The sequence below is a fragment of the Antechinus flavipes genome, chromosome 2 (assembly GCF_016432865.1).
Source record: "Antechinus flavipes isolate AdamAnt ecotype Samford, QLD, Australia chromosome 2, AdamAnt_v2, whole genome shotgun sequence".
In the NCBI taxonomy this organism is placed as follows: Eukaryota; Metazoa; Chordata; class Mammalia; order Dasyuromorphia; family Dasyuridae; genus Antechinus; species Antechinus flavipes.
This window is the reverse complement of record NC_067399.1, coordinates 172860848-172885731: the sequence shown is the minus strand read 5'-3', so window position 1 is coordinate 172885731 and position 24884 is coordinate 172860848. Positions and strand designations below refer to the sequence as shown.

Genomic DNA, 24884 nt, shown 5'->3' with positions numbered 1-24884 from the left:
TCCATGTCCCTTTCTCTGAGAAATATTCTTGAATTCCCCAAATGAAATGATTTAAGAATTTCAAAATTCTCAAAATACATAACCATCCCAATTTCCAAATGAAACTTTCTCCCAGAAATCTTTTAATTAAGAATTAAAACATAATTTGAAACAAACAGGGAAAGATAACTAATGTTGCAAACTGAATAGCCTTAATAAATTGTCTCTTTTATTCTGTGGTAGTATCTATGATAACATTGCAAATACACTTTTAATTGTTGGTTCTAGTTGTTGTTTTTTTTTTTTTAATTGTAACTTGTTATTTGGGGTTCTGTGTATTCTTTTGTCATTTCATCTTAACCACAATTCTTCTCAAAATAAATCCATTTCTTTTTAATCTTTTGTTCACTAGATAGCAACTTTAGGACAGGAGCCGAAAGCTAGGAATATGACACTTAAAGTGGGGTCTTGGCAAGACCCTTAGCTTTCTGTGGGGCTTTATCTGTAAAATAAGTGCATGGAGATGAACTTGGATTCTCTCAGGTTATGTCAACGGACCATGAGCACTGGACAATTATACTACATTGGCTAATAAATAGGCTAATAAATAGAAAATAAAGTCTCAGTCAGAGATCATTTCTTCTTTTTAAGAGCTAACATTTCTAAGCACTTTGAAGAAATTTCTTCATAGCATGCTGAATTCTCTGGTCACACAAATTGTGGGGGGAAAAAAACAAAATAAAACAAAACTTGTTCACAGACCTCAATTCTCATCCCCCTCCACTTCTGCAATGATTTAGTTCCAGTTCAGAGCTGAATGTGGTGGACATGGAATAATGTTACAGAAAACAAAATTGATTATATGAATATACTATATGAATAGGAAATGATGGATTAGTGATCTGAAATTGCTTTCTCAATCAGCTATATATAATCAAACTATTGAAGGAGAAGAGATGAAAATCAATAAAAAATTAGAACAAAGACTAAAAATGAGAGACTATAGAATGCAATCTATATATTTTTCAAAATGAAAAAATGAATGACATGCGTAGAGTAATAAATTTGAAATAGTAGGGGAAAAAGTCACAAGCTATCATCATTCCCTATGGGAAAATCATGGAATGCAAATTGTTCCAAAGAGGGGCAAAAACAAAATTAATTAGAATCTGCCACAATCAACAAACTCTTGAACTCCTGGCCAAAAGGATAAACATTACAACACAGAGCAACACAAATTCTTTTATACAATGGTGGAAGACTTAAAATTTTAACTTTATAAAACAGCGAGAAGTAGTGGAAGGATAAAAAAAAAAAGTTACAGAGGCTCAAATAAGCCAGATGATCTTGAGGGCATTTATAAGTAAAACTGGGAGAACACAACAAAAAAACTAAACTAAACTAAACTGAAAGGCAGACAAAAAAATCAAGATTCATAAAGATTTCTATAACCTCCCCCCCACCCCAATCATTGATTGTAGAACTATTTGGACTCTAATATCACATTTTTGTTAAGGATATTGATATGATGCTAAGGAAAAAACAAGTGATAAGTGTGGTAGATTAATCCAAATATATACATGGCAAGACTCTGTGCCAGGGTACAAAATTTTTAGGACAATTAGGTATTAGATTTTCAAGATTTCTGGAAGACAGAATACAAAAATTCTTGGGGAAAAAAACAGATCTTATTATTAAAGAAAAAGAATGAGATTAAGATCTCATACCTACAATTGATATACCTACTTTCCTACCTCTAAAAAAACTTGATGAGAATAATCTAGATAAATGGATTCCTTCCTTGGAGAAGGTAAGTGAAGGGGACAGGCAGGTTCAATGATAGTTTACGACATACTTTACACTTATCCAGTATAAATATAAATAAGTGGAAAATAAGTATTTCCACTGACTATGTTTAGACCATATAAGATTCATTTAAAGATGTAACAACAGTAAATCACTATTGATCAGAGAAATTGATCAAATTAAGACAACTCTGAGATACCACTACACACCTGTCAGATTGGCTAAGATGACAGGAAAAAATAATGATGAATTTGGAAGGGATGCGGGAAAACTGGGACACTGATGCATTGTTGGTGGAGTTGTGAACGAATCCAACCATTCTGGAGAGCAATCTGGATATATCCCAAAGAAATACTAAACAAGGGAAAGGGACCTGTATGTGCCAAAATGTTTGTGGCAGCCCTGTTTGTAGTGGCTAGAAACTGGAAATTGAATGGATGCCCATCCATTGGAGAATGGCTGGGTAAATTGTGGTATATGAATGTTATGGAATATTATTGTTCTGTAAGAAATGACCAACAGGATGAATACAGAGAGGCTTGGAGAGACTTACATGAACTGATGCTAAGTGAAATGACAGAACCAGGAGATCATTATACACTTCAACAATGATACTGTATGAGGACATATTCTGATGGAAGTGGATTTCTTTGATAAAGAGACCTAATTCAGTTTCAATTGATAAATGATGTACAGAAGCAGCTATGTCCAAAGAAAGAACACTGGGAAATGAATGTGAACTATTTGCATTTTTGTTTTTCTTCCCTGTGGTGAGCTTTTTCTTCTCAAAAAGCAGCCAGGTGATAAAAGTTCAGATCTTTTATTATCTCCAATATAGCCCGGTTAGCTTAGAGGCCTATCTCTCTGCTTGGTTCCAAGAGCTCTTGCCGCTTTGTCCTTTGCTTCTGCCTCTGCTTTCTTCAGCCTCCAGAGCCAGCACCACTCTTCATGTCATTCCAGTGAAATCTCAACTTGTAGCTTCTTCACTCTGAAGAACTTCTTCGACTGGCCCATTGAAGCTCTATTTATGCTCCTTCAAGAGAGGGATTGTGGGTTTTCTCCCATAGTGCTCTCTGGCCCAAAGAGCTTCAAGGGAGGTGTGAACTCATTGAACTCCAATGAGTAAAGGTGTGAACACAAGCCTTGTATTAATTAGTTCTACTTAGTACCTTGTTTCAGGTTCTGCCCAAAACATTTTCTTGTAAGATTAGATCAACTCTAATTAGTTAGCAGTTAGTAAGGATTCCAACACTTCCCGGGTTATTTTTACCTTCTAAATCCAATTCTCCCTGTGCAACAAGAGAACTGTTTGGTTCTGCAAACATATATTGTATCTAGGATATACTGCAACATATGTAACATATATAGGACTGCTTGCAATCTAGGGGAGGGGGTGGAAGAAGGGAGGGGAAAAATCGGAACAGAAACAAGTGCAAGGGATAATGTTGTAAAAAAATTACCCTGGCATGGATTCTGTCAATAAAAAGTTATTATAAAAAATAAAAAAAAAAGATGTAACAACAGAAATAACTGTTTCATGATTCTTTAATCATTTACTGTCAAGCATCATTAAACAGGAGACATGTTCTCTAACAATGTTTGCCACTGAAATGAAGGATGCCTTGCACAGGATCTAAATGGTTTGAAAGGGATTCCATAAAGATGATAAAATCCTTCAAATATTCCCATTCACAGATAATATTGCTCTAGAATACAATAGAAGCTCTTGTATAGAATCATTTGTTTTTGATTTGAATTTGTCATTCAAGCTCAAAGAAGATAGAAATCATATCACTATTTTGAGGTCAAGGTACATTGTGTTGAACTGTGTCTGATCAGACCAATATGAGTTTAGAAGGCTTACCCAAAGGTCAGGCACAAACAGTTCATATGAACATTTGGAGTGGAGATATCTCTAAACCTGTGTATTTCATGTCTTTTGAGCTACTACAATTCTGATTTGTGCTTTCTTTGATATAAATGCATCATGCTGGTTCAGTCTTGTGTCAATATCTTTCATATCTCACAACTGATTCCAAGATTCTTCAGTGAGATCTTGAGAGAATTCCTGTATTGCTTATTCTGATGTCCATGTGAGAGCTTGCTTTTTGTGAGTACTCTGTTTTATGAAGAGTTCTTTTTGTGAGTTTTCCACAAAACAGTCTTCTAGACAAACATACGTTTGACATTTGAACAACATCACCAGCCCATCAGACTTACCTTCTGCAATCAAGTTTGAATGCTTGGCAGTTCAGCTAGAGAAAGAACTTCAGTATCTGGTACCTTAAATTGCCAGATGATCTTCAGAATCTTCCTTAGGCAATTCAAATGGAAGTGGTTCAATTATCTGGTATAAGCACTTGTTATATGGTCCAGATTTCATAGGCATACAACAATGAGGTCAGCAGAATAGCTCCAGAGATCTTCAGTTTGGTAAGCAGCCTAATACCTCTCTCACACTTTCCTTTGGAACCTCCCAAATGCTGAGATAACTCTGGCAACATATTATGCATATACCTATATGTATATCCCTAGAAAGTATACTGTCAGGATAAGTGAATTTATCCACAGCTTTCAAAATTTCCTCATTTGCTATAAGCAATGGCTCTGCATATAAATGGTGCTATGCTATCTGGTAAAGAACCGTTTTTCTTTGTGTTAATTGTGAAGTCAAAATTTGCACAAATAGTGGAGAATCAAGTATTGCTCTATTATATTTCAGCATCAGTGGCTGCACTGAGTGCACAATCATCTGTGAACAAAAAGTCATATACTAATTCTCCCATCCACTTGGCTTGTAGCTTCTTCAAGTTAAATAATTTACCATTAGCAACATAGTGTTCACATAAGCATTCTGATCTGTAGACATTAAATCTTCTGGTAGTTGTTTCGCCTTGGGGCTACCACTTTTGTTTAATACAAATATTTAGTTAGGAGAAGATAAGTCTATTATCAGTCCAGAATTCTGTGCCACATATGGCCTTCATTACTTTGACATCTTGTCTTTTTCTTCTCCTTTATATGGCATAATCTATCAAATGCTAATGTTTGCTGTGAGGTACATCCACAGACTTTTATTGCATTAAGGGAAATGGAAAATGTTTCTGGTGATGAGGTCATGAAATGCACAGATCTTCAATAGTAAGCAACCATTACTGTTGCTGTTTCCAATTCCATTCCTCCCAACGACTCCTTGCCATGAAGCATAATTAGTACCTACTCTTACCTTACAGTTACCCAGAATTACGAGCTTGTCCTCTTGGGTCTCCATGTCTTCCTAAAATTGTTCTTTAACCATATCAGGGTTTAGTGGAAGCATATGCACAAAAATGGTGCTATGGAGCTTTTTTGAAAATGGCGATCATACAGTCATGAGTCAGTTATCTGTTCATTTTGGTGGGTATACAAGCTTGTTGACTAGATTAGCTTTGATTGAAAAACCCTATGTCAGCTTCACAGCAGTCCCCATTACAGTGGCTATTCCAGGAAAATATGTATATGCAGTTCTGACTTCAGTAAGCTAGCCATAATTTACCAGCTTTGTTTCACTAAGGATTGTTATTTATAGGATGTGATATCTTCTGAGTTTTCTCATAACAAAAATGATTTGTCTTTCAAGTCTACTGGGTTTCATGTTGTCCATAAATGTGCACAAATTCCATATACCAATGGTGAGTAAACCTTTGCAAAAGCTTTTGCACTTTTTTGGGGGGGAGGGGGAGGGTGTTCTGACCACAGAGTAAGATTCCTGCCTGCTGTGTACAGTAAGGCAAGGGTTGGGTAAAGCAGACAATTTTAAGAGCATCTTTTCTAGCCCTTTCTTCATGCCAAGAGGTGAGCAGTGCAGTTCCTAAAAAAGGCTGTTCAGTCTAAGGAGGTTACCAAATCCTACTGTTGCTTCTATTCATGATCCTATGAACTAGCCCACCTGCATGTAGAGCTGTAACCCCTGCCTCCAGTGTATTTCCATGTCTGCTATATGACAGCAGATTTTGAGATAGGTAAAAAATAGCAAAATGGTATAGATGATGTCTGATTGGTGCATAAATTGAATTTAAGTGAAGCAGAGTTGCGTTTACTCTTCAGCATCACATTTCCCCCAGAGTTATCAGAATCTACTGGCAAGACAAAAATCAAGATGACTGATGATGGACCAGGATGCAATGAATGACCTTGACATCTTCAATGTCTAATTAAGCAGCTGCTTCAATTATCCTTTTGAGCACTGGAACAAATTGTTCTCATCAATTCATTGCACCAGGGGAAGTTTTCACATGCTTGAAGTAGACTCCACTCTCTTCTCTATCCCTACCCCTCCAGCTCACTGACAAATTTAAAGTCACTCAGTTATCCTGGTTAAGGCCGTCTGGTGAGACTATTTACCAGAATGTAACTTCTTGAAGAGGCAGTAATTTGGGCAAATCAGATGGACACCAAAGGTGGAAAATTGTCTTGAAAAGAGATCAACAGACCTCACATCCAGAGGTACTAGAATTCCCTAAATCCCAAAGACTAACTATATGACTCTGAGAAAGTGAATATAAATTGCTTAGACAGCAGAAGTAGAAATAAAATATTGAAACAGATATTTCTATTTTTTAAATAAGAAACTTGGGCAGCTAGGTGGCACAGTGGATAGAGCACCAGTTCTGAAGTCAGGAGGATCTGAGTTCAAATTTGAGCTCAGACATTTAACACTTCCTATGTGTTACCTGGGCTATGTGACCCTGGGCAAGTTACTTAACCCCAATTGCCTCAGCAAAAAAAAAACAAAAAACAAAAAACAAAAACCAGAAAATAGGTTTCAACCAAATATTGTAGAAGGATTGACCTTCCAAAATAAGATCCAATAAAGAAAAAATTTTTAAATCTTCAAAAAAAAAAAATCACATATTATATCTGAAAAGAATTCCAAGGAAACTAGAGGGTAGAGATAATTTGGAATTCTTTCTAAGAAATAGTCATAACAAGTTACAAAGGAGGGATTTGAACTCATGTCCTCTGATTCCAAATCCAAGATGTTTTCATTGCATCAGACTGCCTCTTTTTTTCAAAACAGAGAGTAGTATTCCCAAGAAATTAATTACAGAAAACAGAATGTCCCAATAGCACCTGAACAACAGTTGACTGGAAATCTAAATATGCTGGCATCAGTATTTTTTCTGATGAAAATGTTTTCATTTGATTATGTAAACACTTAAAAGTTCTGATGTGATCATTATACCTTCTCAAAAATCTGCAATTGTTGTGGTATATGAATACTATGGAATACTATTGTTCTGTAAGAAACGACCAGCAGAATGATTTAAGAGAAACTTGGAGAGACTTACATAAACTGATGCTAAGTGAAATGAGCAGAACCAGGAGATCTCTATACCCGTCAAAAAGAAGACTATACAATGATCAATTCCAACGTGCATGACTCTCTTCAACATTGAGATGATTCAAACTAGTTCCACTTGTGCAATGATGAAGAGAGCCATCTACACCCAGAGAGAAAATCATGGGAACAAAGTGTAGAAGACAACACAGAATTCTCACTCTCTCTGTTGTTATTTGCTTGTATTTTGTTTTCTTTCTCAGTTTTTCTTTTTCTTCCTTCTTGATCTGATTTTTCTTGTGCAATAAAATAACTATATAAATATGTATACATATATTAAATCTACTGTTTATTTCAACATATTTAACATATATTGGACTACCTGCCAGCTAGGGGAAGGGGTGGAGGGAAGGAGGGGAAAATTTGGAACTAAAGGTTATGCAAGGTCAATATTGAAAAAATTGCTTATGCTTTTAATAAATAAAAAGCTTAAATAAAAAAAGAGGAGAAAAAAATCTGCAATTGTTCTCATTTGCCAAAGTTCAAATTCCTTACTTTGATATCTAAGAACCTCTACAGTATGATACCAATTTTCATTTCCTAAATTCCCCCCGTATACATCTTATGTTCACCATACTCTGTACTTTCTTGCATTTTCCTACAATTGTGGCTTTATTCACTCAAACAAAAAGCTCTCTTCTTCAACGAAAATTTTTGGAATTTCCACTCCAACTCATCTCAAGTCATAAACTAACTTTGTTCTCTGACCTTTAAAAAAAAATCACTGTCTTCCTTCAAAGTTCAATCAGGTGCCAATTTCTTTAGGAAACCTTCACTGAGCTCTCGCCCATCCCTCCCTGCCATTTAGCAAGCTTTCCCTCATTTTATTTTGTAGTATATTCCTATATGTGTATCTTCTAATATAGTATAAGCTCATTGAGATTGCTTTCTGAGAACCAGGACTATCCTTTGTATTTTTAAACTTATTTTTGTACCTTCCACAGTAGCTAACCTTTATGCCTTTCATTGGAAAGCTATACAGGCTACGTGGCATTCTTTTTCTAATCTATTCATAATTTGTTTCTCTGTATTAATATGTTCCCAGTATTTTAGCCAATAACCAAGCATTTACTAAGCATCAAGTATGCACTAAACATTACAGAATATTACAAAACAAAGAGAAGAAAGAAAGGGAGTTTTATTTAGGAGCCTATATAATGTTGTATGCTATTAAATGTATATATTAAAGTCTTAAATGGCTATTAGAATCTACATTTATTTAACTTTCCAAGCACACAAGTGAATAGTTCAGAAATATGTGTTAAGGAAAATTAGCAAATTTTTTGAAGTGTGATTCCCCTCTCTGGAAACCAATGTTCCTGTGACTATGTAGGGGACATCTCAACACACTGGTATGTCGGTTCCATTTAGTTCTAGCAGATGGCATTGTCACAGATGTTTGACTCTGTTATCATTAAGTGGATTTAAATGAGAGCAAAACACATACACAGAAGAATAAAATTAACAAAGGTAAAATAACAATCAAAATGGATATCTAAAATATTGATGAACAAAACTATGCAAAATTTATACATAATTATAATATCCTTTCATGGTTTAGATTTATTTCCCAAAAGATGATACCTGTATTTTAATGGAATTCATTTCCTTTGTAATTCCATGTATTTTGTTTTATGCATTTAAAAAACATTCTGAGGAGTCCAGTGGGTTTACCAGAATGTCAAAGGGCTCCTATTAGAAAACTGGCTGAGTAATGAGGGGCTAACTGATTTCTCCATGGTAATATGTTTCTGAGGTAATATGTGAACCCAGGTTTCAGTGACTCCAAAAAAATTCCTTCATTATGCCATGCTACCACTGATCTTGCACAAAGTAGACAGGAATTCAATACTTATTTGTCAAACTTATTTATTTAACTTCTGAATGAGCATAAATCACTTAGAGAATAAATATGCCTGAAAATATTATTTGCATGATAGGCAAATCATAATATTTCTCTGGGGCTCGGTTTTCTCATCAGACTAAGGACTTATGCTGATTCTTGAGGCCCCTCTTGCTGCTATAATTTTATGAAGCCAGAGGACTTCAGTTCCCTCTACAATAAAAATTCCTGAAGCTAATAAAAATGTCATTATGGAATGACTGATAAATTGGGAATGAAAATGGTCACTAAAACCATGAGGGTTCACAGTTTTGTAACTGTTTTTATAACCCAAAAGCTGACAAGTCAGAAACAACCAATGCTTGTTGAACACACAATTCCAGCTTTAGAGAGTTAAAGCATGTATATATATGGCATATCACAGGCACTGAAGCACAGTATTTAATATGCATTATACTATTTGTATGTCATAATATTTCAAAAGTGTAACAGAAAACAAGAAGAATAATTAGAGGTCTATATTCTCTTGAAACTCTTCAATCTTCTCAAATTAACTTTCTTATTCATTTACTCACACTGTAAATTTTTCAACTGACTTTCTTATGAACCTTGGCCTCCCCTTATTGTCACCAGTTGGCCTGTTCTATTAAGGCTATAGTTGCCACATGGTCTCCACTTTAATCTTTCACTAGTTATTATTTTTGTCCTTTAAACACTCACAATTCCCATCCTGGGGATTCTCATGCCTAGTTAACTCATAGCAACTGATTCCTTTTCTGCTATTTGATAATGAGAAGAATAGATGTCATTTATACATCCCTTTAGGGTTTGTAAAATGTGTTACAACCACTTCATTTTATCCACATAATTCTGGAATGTATATACTATTTTGCATGTAAGAAACTGGGGCAGAACAGATTAAGAGATTTTGTCCAGGATGATAGTAAATACATGTTTAAGCCCATATCTGAACTCAGGTCTTTCTTGAGTGCAGGTCTAGTGCTCTATCCAACTGTATCACCTGATTCCCTCTCCAGAATTGGAGAATTAGCTTATTGTTTCAGAAGAAATTCATGAAATGGAGTTGACTTTACTTGCAATCTCTTCCCTATAGGTTCCCTTGACAATCATATTCATTCCTACAATGCCAGAATCACAGACTTACTGCTGAAAGGACCTTAGAGGCCATCAACTCCAACCCCCTCCTTTTATAGATGAGGAAACACAACTCTAAGTGACTTGCTCAAAGATACAGAGGTAAGTAACAGAGACAATGTTTGAACCTATGTTCTCTGACTCTATAGTAGGCAGCCTGTGGTTTCTATTACCATGACCATGCAGCTTACTACCCAGATCTACACGGTCAGTTCCAATCTCTCTTTGAAGCTCCAGATCTACATTTCAATTATTTACAGAACTTCTCCTGAATGTCCCACTGGAATTTTAAACTCCAAAGGCCCTAAACTAGGTTTACTATCTTTTCCCAAAACCTGCTGCTTCTGATTTTAGTATTAACATCGATAAATTCATCATTCACCTGAACTCACATTACTGGCAATTAGGTAGCACAATGCATTGAATACTTGGCCTAGAGTTAGGAAAAACCCAAATTCAAATTGAGCCTCAGGTACTTCCTAGTTGTATTACACTGGGCAAGTGAGTCTCACCCTTTTTTTTTTTTTCCCACTGCAAAAATGAGAATTATAATAACATAATAACAATATAATAATAATCGCAGGAGTATTGTGAGACTTAAATGAGCTAATATTTGTAAGCACAGTACAGAACCTGGCACATGTTAGATACCTAATAAATGCTTGCTTCCCTTTTTTTTTTTTTTTTTGATTTGTAAAATTAGGGTGATTTTTTTTTCTCCTTTCCCTCCAATTTATCCTTCATAATGTAATCAAAACAATTTTATTATATTGTTTCCTAGTGCTTACTAAGTTAAAAAAACAAACAAACAAACAAAAAAACTAAACCCTTTGGCCTTCAAGGAGCTACATAAACTGGCACTGCTTTACCTTCTAGCTTATCATTTAGTATATCCCTTCACAATCTTTATACTTTAAACAAACAGAACGACTATCCCCCAACATGCCTTATGCTCTTTTTCTTTCATAGTTTTATTCAGTCTATTTCCTAAATTTGAAATATCTTATTTCCTTCTTTGCCTGATAAACTGAAAGAAGAAACTGTCTTATTTATCTACCACAATATTCAACACTCTACATAGTAAGAGCTAAGTAAATATTTATTATTTCTTTGCAATTACATTTGATTGCTGATTAAACAAGAGGATCACATTTTTTCCCCCCTTTTATAACTTTCTCCAAAGCATATAATGTCCTATGGCTTTTACTCTGGACAACAAATAAGTTGTCTTTTTTTTTTTTTTTTTTAAGGCAAATAGGTGAGGCAGAGGAAAGAGTAATGGACTTGGAGTCAGGGAAGTCCTGAGTTCAAGCCTACCTTTGATATAACTGTATAAACCTGGGAAAGTTGTTTAATTTCTGTCTGCCTCGGTTTCCTTATTTGTCAATTGAGTATGATTAAGACTATCTACTTTCCAAGGTTGTGATATGAATACAATAAAATAATATTTATAAAATACTTTGCAAAACTGAGTGCAAAGCACTCTATAAATTATAAAGGGGGGAGGGGAAACTGGCCATATCTATAGAACTTTTAATACAAGGTTATTTAAAAAACAACAAAGACTTATTAACTAAGTGCTTACCATTGCCCAACACTGTGGAACCTGCTGGAGATACAAAGACAAAAGCAAAACAATCTCTGCCTCCAAAGAGTCTGCATTCTAATTGGGAAACAATATGTACAGATAGAGCTACATAGAAGCCTAGGGGAAGGCTTACCTAAATTTTTAAGAATGCGCTCTCAGAAAAAGTGAATTTCAGTCAGTCAATAAACATTCATTAAATTCCATCAAAGACAAAGTTCATGCTAAGAGGATAATTTTCTTTGCTTCATCAAGTAAATTACTCATTTTACTTACATTTAATAATGTCCTGATCTTTAGATCACTTGAGTTATATTAATTCCCCAAGTTAATAAGCAAAGAAATACAATTTCATCAAATTCAGTCATGATCCTGCAAGAATGGAGTAAATTCCTATGAAAACTTACCAAAAATAAATAAAACAAAGAAAAAGACAAAGAGTCCATTTTATTTCTTTTAGGTATACTAGTTAATTTCCTTTAGAATTTAACAGTGGATACATGCTAATTAGCAACAACAACAAAAAATAATCCAGAATCTGCAATAGAACTAATAAAAGAGTTCCATATAATAGAAAAAAAAATATATATATATATATATATAAATAAAAATAGCTAACTTTAAAAGATAAACAATAAAATGCTTTAAAAAGGGTATGTTTATCTTAAAATAATCTGGTTCCCTTGAATTATGTGTGGCTTTGGATTATACTCTGGGTCCCTAGATTTGTTTTAAGGATATTTCAAAGGTTTTTGTTAAAACACATACACATATAGAAAAACAACCAGATATCCTAAATGATCATCAACAACAAAAAGTGTTGAATATAAAAATAAAATTATTTAATATCAAAGCAAATAAGAGTCATGGTCCACTTCTCCAAGGGTTTTTAAGCATTCAGAGGCCCCTGAAGTTTTCTTTGGTGGCTGAGACAAACCACTGACCTCAATTTATTTATTTGCTAGAAATACTTAATAAATTTATTATTAATTATCCATCACATTTGGCAGCCACAAGAGGGACAGGTTATTTTTTACCTTCTGAATCCAATTCTTCCTGTGCAACAAGAGAATTCGGTTCTGCACACATAAATTGTATCTAGGATATATGGTGATATATTCAACATGTATAGGACTGCTTGCCATCTGGGGGAGGGGGTGAAGAGAAGGAGGGGAAAAGTCGGAACAGAAGTGAGTACAAGGGATAATGTTGTAAAAAAAAATTACCCAGGCATGGGTTCTGTCAATAAAAAAAATATATATATTAAAAAAAAAAAAAAAGAAATAAAGAAACACTGCTGGATCAAAGGATCTGCACAGTTTGATAACTTTTTGAGCATAGTTCCAAATTGCTCTCCAGAATGGTTGGATTTGTTCACAATTTCACCAACAATGTGTCAGTGTCCCATTTTCCCCACATCTCTTCCAACATTCGTCATTATCTTTTCCCATCACCTTAGTCAGTCTGAGAGGTGTGCCTCACATCTCTTCTAACTCTAAAAATTTTGTGATGAGAAATATTTTTTTCTTTTTTCTCCATCACTAAGTCATCAGATCTTTTCATTATATTGTAATCAGAAATTCTGCAAATAGTATACAACTTTTTTTATAATTTGTGAAATCCCACAGAATTAAGCAGGAGTTGAAAGCACAATAGACAACTTGCAATTGCCTAAGTAAAGAGGAGTGTTTTAATGACTATTCTTTAGACAAAATTAGCTAAATGTACCTGTAATTAACTAATAGAATTTTTTGCTGCATTCATAAGCAGTTATATTAGCATATTTGCTATTTAAACTTTTCCTGAAAACACATACAGATAGAAAAATTTTACATACACTTGTAATTCTTTTATAATAAAAAGATACTTTTGAACCATCATCAATAGGGCATATGCTGAAAATTGTTGTTTGTCAACACTCAATAAACATCTATGAAATACCTATAAGGTGCCAAGCATAATTCTGAGTACTAGGAATTCAAATAAGAAAAAGAAAGACAAGACTTCAAGAAGCTTGAAATCTAACAGAGGGAAATCAAATATAGAAAGGGCCTCTGAAAAAGGGTAAGCATAGACCATTCTCAAGCTGTGGCGGTGGAATGGGGAGAATTATTGTTCCTGGAAGCTAAACCAAACAAACAGCAATTGGAAAATGGAGAGTTGCTTGCTTTTTCAAGTAACAGAAGTTTTGGAATTGCTCCCCTTTTGAACAATGTATGTACAGTTAAGAGACAAATAACCAGGATAAAGAGGATAATCTTTGGTCATAAAACTGAGTAAAATTTAATGGCCCATACTGAGTACTAGGAACAATGGGTAGAAGCTGAAAGGGAAAAATTTAGGCTTGTATTTAGGGAAAACTTCCTAACATTTACAACTACCCAAAAGTGGAAGAAGCTGCCTTGAGAAATAATCATAACAATTATGATAGGTGATTGTATTGTTATTATATTATACAATACATATCATATGTCATAATTATTATAGCAAAGCCTGAATGAACTTTCTCAAGTATGTTGTTGTAGGATGCTTTTTTGGGTATGAGTTGGATTGGCTGCCCTCTAAAAATTATTTCTAGCTTTAGCTCCTCTGATCTATGACAATGAGTTTAGATGCCAAATCCACACAATGTTCTCATTAGCACAGTGCTCTAACCAGATGAATGATATTTGCATAAACAGCTGACACATTTGTCAATGGAATGATCCTACAATTTGACTGCTAACCAGTCCCTTTTCTTTTTTCAGCTGTTGTCATTTGGCCATTTCTGGGACAATATGCACCTTCATCAGAGAATCAGAAAAAGCAGATGGTTTTCCAGACAATTTATTCTAGAGACTGTTAATGAAAGAGGTAGTTGAAAAAATAGCTAATAAGAGTTTTTTGATGGAAGAACAGTTTAATTATTCTGTATTACTAGGAACAGTTAAAAATGAGTGGTATCTTATAAGAAAACCTAACAAGAAATCCCAAGTTATATTAAAAAATACTTAAGAAAAATTGCACAGAAAATTAACCATTTGCTTTAAAGAAGCGGTTCTTAACTTTTCTGAGTCATTGACAACCCTGATAGTCTGGTGAAGTCAATGGATTTCTCAAAATAGTGTCTGCTTTTAAGAAATTAAAGGAAATGCTAAATTGCAGATATATTAATGGAAATAATGGAATTATAATACATATTATGTATTATATACATAATGTATATATTATATTGTTAAATGCCAATTATATATAAAAATATAATATATAATATGATAATAATGGAAATATACATGTAATTTTTTCCCACCCAAGTTCAAAGTCCTCATTAAATATATACAGGGACTGAATCACCTCAAATTAATGCCCCCAAATATATACAGGAACTGAAAGGGGTTTGCTGATTCCCCAGTTAAGAACCCCTATAGTAAAGTGGGGAAAATGAGAAAAAAATAGTCTCTTACCAGACCAAGGATAAGGCCAATCATCAGTGTGGCTACAACAAAGATGAAATATGAACCCCAAACTGGAATTCCAAGAGTCCCTGTGAAATAGTTGTGAAGTTGCTGAAGTGGAAAGAAAAAAAGAATAAATTAATTTTCACTGAAGACAAGAGTATGATTATCTCTATTCCATATTCACTCAAATCTATGAACTTTTTTATGTGAATTATAATCAATCATCAATATATTTCAGCACCAGAATGATTCTCCCTAACAATCCTATTTTTTTATAAAATTACAAATCATGGATAAAGGAATACATTTAAATATAATGAAACTTAAAAGCTGCCTGAAGTCAATAGCCTGATTTGTGAAGGAATTCATAGTATTCCTTGGTCCATTCATCCATCACACTGGAATTCTTTCATATTTCCTTTGTGAAGTTCTGTTCTAGGTTTTATCTTGTTCTACTGAAATGCTCCAAAGAAACACAGCATCTATAAATGCCAGATATTTGTAATCTGAGATTCTTTCTGTCTACTTGCCCAACATTTACAGAAAGACATATAGGCCTGACCAATTTTCTATTTGTTGTGATTCTGAATTTTTACTATATTTCAAAATAGAATTAAAAACATTTTTTTAAATTTCCATCAGTTCTTCCCAAGTGAAAATTATTAGTGTTAAGTTTTTAGTCATAACTTGGTACTAATAATATATGTGCAAAAAGGCAGCATGAATATATGACTGCATCTGGCATCTGCCCTCATGGAAAAGCTAACATTTGTAACCTTTGTCCCTTGAATGGTAGAGAATGCTACAGTTCTGGGCCAATCAGGGACTGAGTTGTAAGATCTCTTCCACCCCCACTCTCCCCCCTATCCTCTCTGCAGTTAACCTTTATTCTGAAATCTACTGCTCATTTTTTGACTAACTAAAAGAAAATCACAACCTTTTGTGATCAGTAAACCAGGAACAAAGGTAGAATTGCCACTGTTTAATGAAAAGAGATACTCCAGCTAGCTGGAGTATTAGAGGCCCTTTCTCCTCTCATTAAAACTTACTAGTCAGGACTCTGTTGGTATTCTTCCTTGAATCTCTATAATAATACTCCATACTTATTATTATAAGCACCCAGGCATGTGGGGCTAAGTAATGATGGGGTGCTACTAATAATGATCCAGTCCTACTGACAGAACTCTGATTGTTGCCCCAGTCCCACCCCAGCCCAAACTTAGCCCCAACTCCTTAACTCCAGAGAAATCATTAATCATGGGTCTCACTAGAACAATGAGCAGGCCAGTATACTCTACAACCACATCACCAGGTTAACCCATGAGGGTTATCACAAAACATAACATAGAAATTAGCCAATAAGAAATTAGCACCAACTACTGACCAGGACATTGGATTGCAAACCTCAATAAATCTTCCCCACACAAACATGGAGCCTGCATAGTTCCCTTTTTCTGCTGTCCTAGGGTGAACCCATGCTAGTTATGACAGAATCACCTCAAATTAATACCCCCAAATGGGCTTTTCTATATGCATTCTGAGTAACCAGATGTGCAGTTCCACCAAAGTTTTAGGACCTTCCCATGTTAGTTAACTCCTCCTATAACCTCAAAATTTACATATCTTGTGATGTAATTAGCACTATTTCTAAAAATCCTTCTTTTCTTTCTCTGGGCTGTTGATTCCCTCAAGGAGCTTGGCCCACCCTCTGAGTACATAAATCTCATTAAAATTTCTTTGCTTGGGTTGGAAGCTGTGTAAGCCTGAATTCTTTCAGGGGCAACACCAGAACACACACCTGATATCTCAACACTAGTACCTGTTTCTCCCTAGTCTCTTCATCACTGAATCTTGAAGAGTAGGCCTCAAGTTTAAATAGCACTGAATAGGTCTGGAGCCCTTTGTGGCCCTGGAACTGCTCTGGGGCTACTTCTTGTCTGAGGTAAATCTCCACAACAATGACAAAGCCCTCCATTTCTAACCCTATGTGAAAGAGGCTCTCTTGGAGGGGAATTCTAAAGTGCCATGTGGAAACTGCCTTTTACTTTTTCTGTTAACTTCTCATCTATCCAATCCTCAGAACTTTCTCAGGCTGTACCTTCTGTTCTATTTAATTTCCCTTTCTCCTTAATTTTGATGCTATAGTTAAACGGTTCAATTCCACACTGCCTACTATTCTTGAATCTCTTGTCCTTCTGTTTTACTGTTTCTCTTGCTTTATCAAATCTCAATACTAGATTACTCCCATCATCATCTTTCAACACTCTTATGCTGCTAGCTAGAAGAAATTATTCAACCAAGCAGATTGAATGTAGTGCAAATTTATATGAACTACTGAGGTCTTGCTGAAGCATTTATTTCTCTCTAATCAGTTCCCTGTTTCACTTCCCATAAGAGGTGTTCCAAATTGTTCTGCCCTCCAAATTCCCCTCTCTGTACTACTCTTTTAATAATCTACCCTCATACTTAACTAAGAAAAGTCATTTCTTCAATGGCAGGTCATTGGCCATGAGTTCCATCTTCTTCCCATCTCTTTATCTTCAAACTCTTAATTTATTCTCCATTTTCTCCCCTTTTACTCCAATCTCTAATAATTAAGAGGTCCTTTTCCTAACCAATAAAAATTCCTCTGCATAAAATTGTAGATTATCATTGATCCCACCCCTTTTATTTACTCAAAATTTTATAATGGTGTCAGATTAATTAAAAGAGATTTCTGAGTGCTTAGTACTCATGTTTTAAAGCACATAAAGCAGTACACACATGTGCGCATACACTTCTAGAAATTGAGGCTGATTGGAATTATAGTATTTATTAAGTTTCTAATATATGACAGGCACTGTGCTAAATGCTACTGATACAAAGAAAGGTAAGAAAGAAATCATTACTTTCAAAGAATTCAAAGTGTAAGAGGACTCTATATTTTTTCATATAAAAAGTCCCCAAAAATGTTTCTGACCCCATGTTTCTCTGGGTCTCATTGTGTCTCAATCACTTTTTTATTTAGCAACAGACTAAAGTGCATAATTTCAAGTTTACTTGTAGTTTTTCATACCAATTCAATTGGATTACCCTAGAAGTCCACAAGATGGCAACCTTTCCTTACATGTTTAGCTATCTTAGTTTGCAATCATTTGCTTCTTTGCTTTTGGCAATAACTGCTGTTGTTTTCAAATTTCAGCAAGTATCTCATTTCTAACTCCCTTTTTTCAGGTTAATCAAATTAACCAAATAAACAATTTTTTTCCTATTCATTTGTATAATTTAGGTATTTGGAAAAATCAAAAAAGCATATTTAACAAAACATACAAATAACTATTATGTCAAGAGTGATGTTTGGCTTTGATAAAGCTAAGAACAACTGCCAAAATTCCTTTGACAAAATTTTTGGGAGAATGACAAAAAGATTAATATGTTGCATATTCTTTAAAAACAAAGGCAACCCGATTTTACTGTATTTATCTCAAGGCCTCTATGAGTTAAACTATAATTTAATTTACAAACACTAATTATAGACTTAAAAAGAGATGATCAACATTACAATGAAATAGACCTGATATTTATTTTTTGGTAGTTAACAAATGAAAACAAATGCTGATATATGCATATAGAACTTTTACAATTTGTAAAGCACTTCATTTCCTGTCTCATTTTTTTTTCCACAGCCTTCAGTTTCATTTTATTGTTCTTTTTATAGAGTAAATACCTAATAAATGCTTGCATGCTTGAACATTTCCAATGTAATACTGTAGTAATCATTATTGTTTTGATTTCTCAGTTCTGCTTACTTCATTTTGCATCAGTTCAATTAAGTCTTCTCACAGTTTCTTAATTCTTCATATTCATTATTTCTTGAAGTGCAGCAAAGTTTCATTATATTTATATGCATATTCAAACTCATACAATTTGTTTCATCACCTTCAAACAATGGGCACCTGTTTTATTTCATTTTTTTGTTTACTATAAATAATATTTTGGTATGAATGAAAATGGACATTTTAGCCATTAGTAACAAAGGCATGTCATCAAATTCCTTTCTAGAATAGTTGGACCAATTCACAGATTCATACATCAACAGTGGTGTATCTATCTTCTCATCAAACCCTTTGCTTGCTTACTATTGCTTTTTTAATATATTTGCCAACTTGCTAGGTGTAAGATGAAATTTCATAGTTATTTTGACTTTCATTGATCTTATAAGAGAACTGAAGCAAACGTTAAAATATTTGTTAACAGTTATCAATTTAAGAACTATTTGGTTTGGGGAGGATTTTTGCCTTTTGAATATAGTTGACATTTATTTGCTGCTGTATTTATATCTTTTTATTTTTCCAAATACATGCAAAGACAGTTTTCAATAGTCACTTTACAAAACCTTGTCTTCCAAAATTTTTTCCCTTCCTTCTCTCTAGATTTCCCTCCCCTAGACAGGAAGCAAGCCAACATAGGTTAAACGTGCAATTCTAAACATAATCCTACATTTGTCATGCTGCGCAAGAAAAATCAATCAAAAGAGAAAAATATATGGGACAGGAAAACAAAAACAAGCAAACAAAAAAGGTCAAAATATAGCTTTGATCCATATTCAGTCTTCATAGTTCTGTTTCTGGATGTGGATGGCTGTTTCCCTCACAAGTCTATTATAATTGCTTTGAATCACCTCATTGTTGAAAAGAACTAAGTCTATCATAGTTGATAGATGCTCTTGTTGTTGCTGTATATAATATTCTCTTGGTTCTGCCCACAAGAACGATTTGTTTACAACCTCCAACAGCTTACCCATTGGAAAATGGCCCTTTATAGTTCGTAGGGTCATATTTCCACCCATCTCCCACAATGAAGTATGGTCAATTGTTTTAGGGCCTGCTTCCAGCCATATGATGGCCAAGAGCTAAAAGGAATGTTAAATACTTGGGATAGTATTTGCAGGAAATAATGTAATCTTTGCTTTGATTCTCCCATGTAGAGAAAGGATATGAAAGAGAGTTAGTGGCCTTTACTTTCTTTTTTACCCCCACAAAAGAGCTATGGACTTTTAACAACAACAACTTTGCCTGGGATCTTACTGACCATTTTTATTTTGTGTGTGTGTGTGTGTGTGTGTGTGTGTGTGTGTGTGTGTGTGTTTCCTTCTGTGAAACAACAGAAGAATTCTTCTGCTTTGCATATGAAGACAATAAAAGGATTACTGAAAGCCTGGCTGATGTGCTAGCAAATACAAAGCATGAATTATTTGGGTAATACAGGGCCAATGTAAAAAGTAAATGTTTAATCAGTAGTTTGCATAAAGCTTTATATTCTGTTGAGATCAAATACCAACCTCCCAACAAATTTTAATGGCAGTTATATGTGAAAGTTTGTGAATCCTGTTTGGTTCATGAAACTTTGTGAGTCTTAATTTTGGCTTTTCTTATGTTGTTGATTCATATTGTACACTGAGTGTATTTTTACTCCTTTTCTGGGGAGTCCCTAATCTGTAAGTCATTTATTTTAGATTCTTCATTAGTTTGTTCCACTTATACACATTTCTACTTTTTAGTCAATACCAAAGTTTTGATGATTACTATTTAAATACAAAGTTTCACGTCTAGAAATGCTTTTATTTTCTCCTTTGCCCTTTACCCCATAATTTCTACTTGCTTTTATTATGTCCTTTGAGAATCTGGACCTTTTGTTTCTCTAAATTAATGTTATTATTAATGTGTCTAACTCTAAAAAGTACTTCCTTGGTATTTGAACTGGTGTGTAATTTACTTATGTCAGATAATTATTTTAATTAGAATTATTATTTTAATCATATTGACTTGGATCATTGCCTCCATTAAATTATATATTGCTTTTGTTGATTTTCTGGAATTTTCTAAATAAATCATTTTGTGGTCTGCAAATATGCATAATTTTATTTCTTTGACAATGTCTATGCCCTTAATTTGTTTCTTTTTATTTACTGTTATCACTAGTATTTCTTGAATAATATCAAGTCATATTGTCTTTACTTTATCATTGTATTTAATTGGAGAGCTTCTAGTGTTTCCTTACTTCAAATGCTGTTAGTATGGCTTTCAAAAAACATATTAAAATGGCTCTCCTATACTTAATCACTTTAAGATTTTTATCATAAATGAATGCTGTACATTTTCTTTTTTTCTTAACTGTATTGATTTTATTCTGAACTTAAGAACTAAAACAAACATTTCTATAACATAATAGGGGAAAAAAAGATGAGTGCATATTTACAATATGCTACTCCTTTTAAATATACATGAAAGTTATTTTGTAATTTTCTTTTTTTAATTTTCATCCTCCCCTCCCTATCTAAGAAATGACTATTAGAAAAAAAATAAAACAAATAAATATATAGATAGATAGATACACACATACACATACATACACACACACACATATAATCATTCTACATATATTTGTATTTTTTAGTTCTTTCTCTGGATGAAGATGGTATCCTCCTTCATAGGATCTACTTAGCTGAAGGTTTACATAATGAATTTTTCTGTAAATTGATAAAAAGCATTTATGCAAAACCATCAACAAGCATCATTTGCAATGGGAATAGGCTAGAAGCCTTTCAAGTAAGATCAGATGTAAAACAAGAATACCCACAAAAACTTGTGAAAAACATATTTCAGATACTATTTTCTCTACTTTATGAATGAGAAAACTAACGTTAAAAAATGGTAAATGATTTGCATAGGGTCAAACAGCTAGTAAATATCAAAAGCTGGATTTAAACCCAGAATTCTCTGACTCCATGTCAATGGACATTCTACAACATTTGCCTTAGGAAGTCTTTCCTTTCCCATCCTTTATCTTGCCTACTCTCTCCAACCTTTTTGAGTATTCCATTATTTTAATTTGATAGAAATGAATCAAAGTGAGATCAATTTAAATGAATCTTTTTCTTATTTCAAAGTTAAGTTCAATAAACTCCAGTGATTCCATAATATCTCTACCTCCGGGATCAAATAGAAAATCCTATTTTGCTTTTAAAGACATATACATTATGACTCCTTCATACCTTTTCACTTTATTTACAATTTACTCCTCTCTAACTATGCTATGATGTAATGAAATGGATTTTCTTGCTGTTCCCTGCAAAAAACACTCCATTCTACATATCCACGCTGCATTAGTGGCTGTCCCCCATGATGCAATGTCCACTTCTGCTCTAATGATATCAGCTAACATTTATATCGTGGTTAGTTTGTCTCAGGTACTGTGCTAAGAGCTTTCAATCATTATTTTCTTAGTCTTTCCAACAATGCTTGAGAGGTAAGTGGTAATATTATTGCCATTTTACAGATGAAACTATCCTTGTATTCATATTATAAATTCAACTTCTTTGCATCATTTTTGCATGTATTATTATAGTCTTTTTTAAATTAAGATTTTCTTTTAAATGTTGGTATCAATTTTAATTTATAATATGATTCTAAAATTCTGATTCATTGCTTTATTCCTTCCTGGTTTGGGTATTAGAACTCTATTTGAAACACAAAAAGATGCCAGATCTAAAGTAGGGTCTTCCTAACTCCTGGTCCAGTGCTCTCTCCACTGCACCACCTATTATAATGGCTTCTCTACTTCCTTTCAGATTCAGTTCAAACCCAATTCCTAGCTTATTAAGGCCTTTCTTCTAAGATCGCCTCCCATATATATCTTATACGAATATAGTTGTTTACATTTTGTCTTCCCCATTAGAAAGGGAGCTCTGAAGATAAGGACCATGTTTTTGCCTTTCTTTGTATTCCCCTCCATACATAGCCAGGGTCTGACACATAATAAGCACTTAATAATTGTATAAACTCAACATATCATATATAACCAAGAGTAATTCACATTTAAAGAACATTAGTGCAAGGGTATAGATCCCGCCAAGAGGGAGAACTGAGGCTACCTCGATCTTTGGTGCACAATAAGTTTTTTGCCACATTACAGAATTGTCCTTGTTGAGCAAGAGCATTGATTTTGATCGTGGGAACGGGTGTAAGCCGAGGGTCGCAGCTAGTTACTCATGAGCAGGGATGCCTTGACAAGGCCTCTCTTGTAAGTGAGCTGCTGAATTGCTGGATTGGCTCTCCTCCCATTGGCAGATACCATGCATACGCAAAGCCCACAGCTGCTTCTCTGAATGGTGATTGGGGATTGTCGACTGTTCACATGCTGATCACTCTTGCAAAAATGTATATCAACAAGGCTATATGGCATAATAAAGTGAAGCTCTTTTCACACTCTATGAGTCTCCTGCCTCATTCATCTCGTCTCTGAGATCAAAGGGCTCAGTTCTTAAAATGCAACACATTAGCATTAGTAATTGATATTTATACAGCAATTAACAGACTTCACAACAACCTTCCCATAAAAATAGACCAAATAATATTATCTATATTTTACAGAGATGGTATTGAGGGAACAAAGAATTTAGATGACTTATCTAAGGTTACACAGCCAGAATAAAATCTGGGATTCAATTCCAGGTCTTCTGGTTCTAAGTTCAATACTCTTTCCACAAAAGCAAGTAATCAACAGGGTCAACAAGTATTTAAGTGATCCTAAGTAATAGGAAATATGAAGAAAAAATAAAAACATGCTCCCTTCCCTCTAGTAACTCATTCTAATGAAGGAGACAATATACAAACAACTATGGACATTTAAAATATGTAGAGTAGTCATATTAGAGGTAAGGCACTAGGAAGGGAGGAAGAGAGATATCAGGGAAGCAGAAAATGGGATTGTAGTACCTGCCCTGCATCCTTACAAACTCAGTAATCACAATGAGTTCAAACTCCATCAGGTCTGGAAGAATCTAATTCTACTTCACAGTTTTTCCAAGAGTAGAAACTCTTAAAAGTAGAAACTTTAATCAAAATAATAAAAATTTCTCAGTGTGAGCCAATGGATCCATAGCTGTACACTAATAAGGCTAGACTAGATAATCTACAGGGTACCATTTATTTTTAGAGAAGTGCTGGTTTTAAAGCTTCCCCTGGGATTCTGCTGTACTTTGTGGACTTATGGGGCAATTCAACCTGAATTATTGCCCTTGTTCCTATCAAAAACAGAATGGAAGTCCCAATGACACTCAATGTATTTATGAATTTCTTGGAATATAAATCAACAGTGGAAAAAAAAAATCTGTATTGTGATTATAGGTCTACCTATTTTTCATTCCTGTAATCTTTACCCATTGACCAAAAAATGGTACATAAGAGGTTCTGAAGCCACACGACAATTCCAGTCATATGGATATATACCTTCTAACCTTTGAAACTTTGCAGCCTAGTGATGAGATAAGGTTTCTTATGACCTGGTCTCCTCGTATTATGGTTTATAATGTAGGATAAAAGTGGAAATTTGGGCACCCCATTAAATACACACAAACACACACACACTTTGATGATGTAATTTTCTATAACCTATACAAATAAGAACTTTAATTTTTACTATGAAAAAATTTTAAGGCAGCAAATCTTCCTTTGTTTTGGTCAAAAAGGAATTTAGTAACCATAAAACATGTTTTTTCCATGGATATGATACATCTGTAAAGCTAAAAGTGAGAGAGTAACTCTACTAAGTCATCAAGAATATACATATCCACAACATAATGCAATTATTCTCTTAAAAAAATATCAATCTGGGTCAACAAAGCAGATGTTTCCCAACTGCTAGCCAACTCCAGCTCTA

General features: G+C 34.1%; 1 protein-coding gene across 1 annotated transcript in view; it reads right to left on the bottom strand.

Annotated features, from left to right (window-relative positions):
- TMX4 (thioredoxin related transmembrane protein 4) overlaps positions 1-24884 on the bottom strand; it is a 106037-nt gene that overhangs the window by 8887 nt on the left and 72266 nt on the right. The window contains exon 6 of the mRNA XM_051975945.1: positions 15192-15293. Within this exon, the coding sequence (XP_051831905.1) occupies positions 15192-15293 (102 nt within the window). The remainder of the gene's footprint in view (positions 1-15191; positions 15294-24884) is intronic.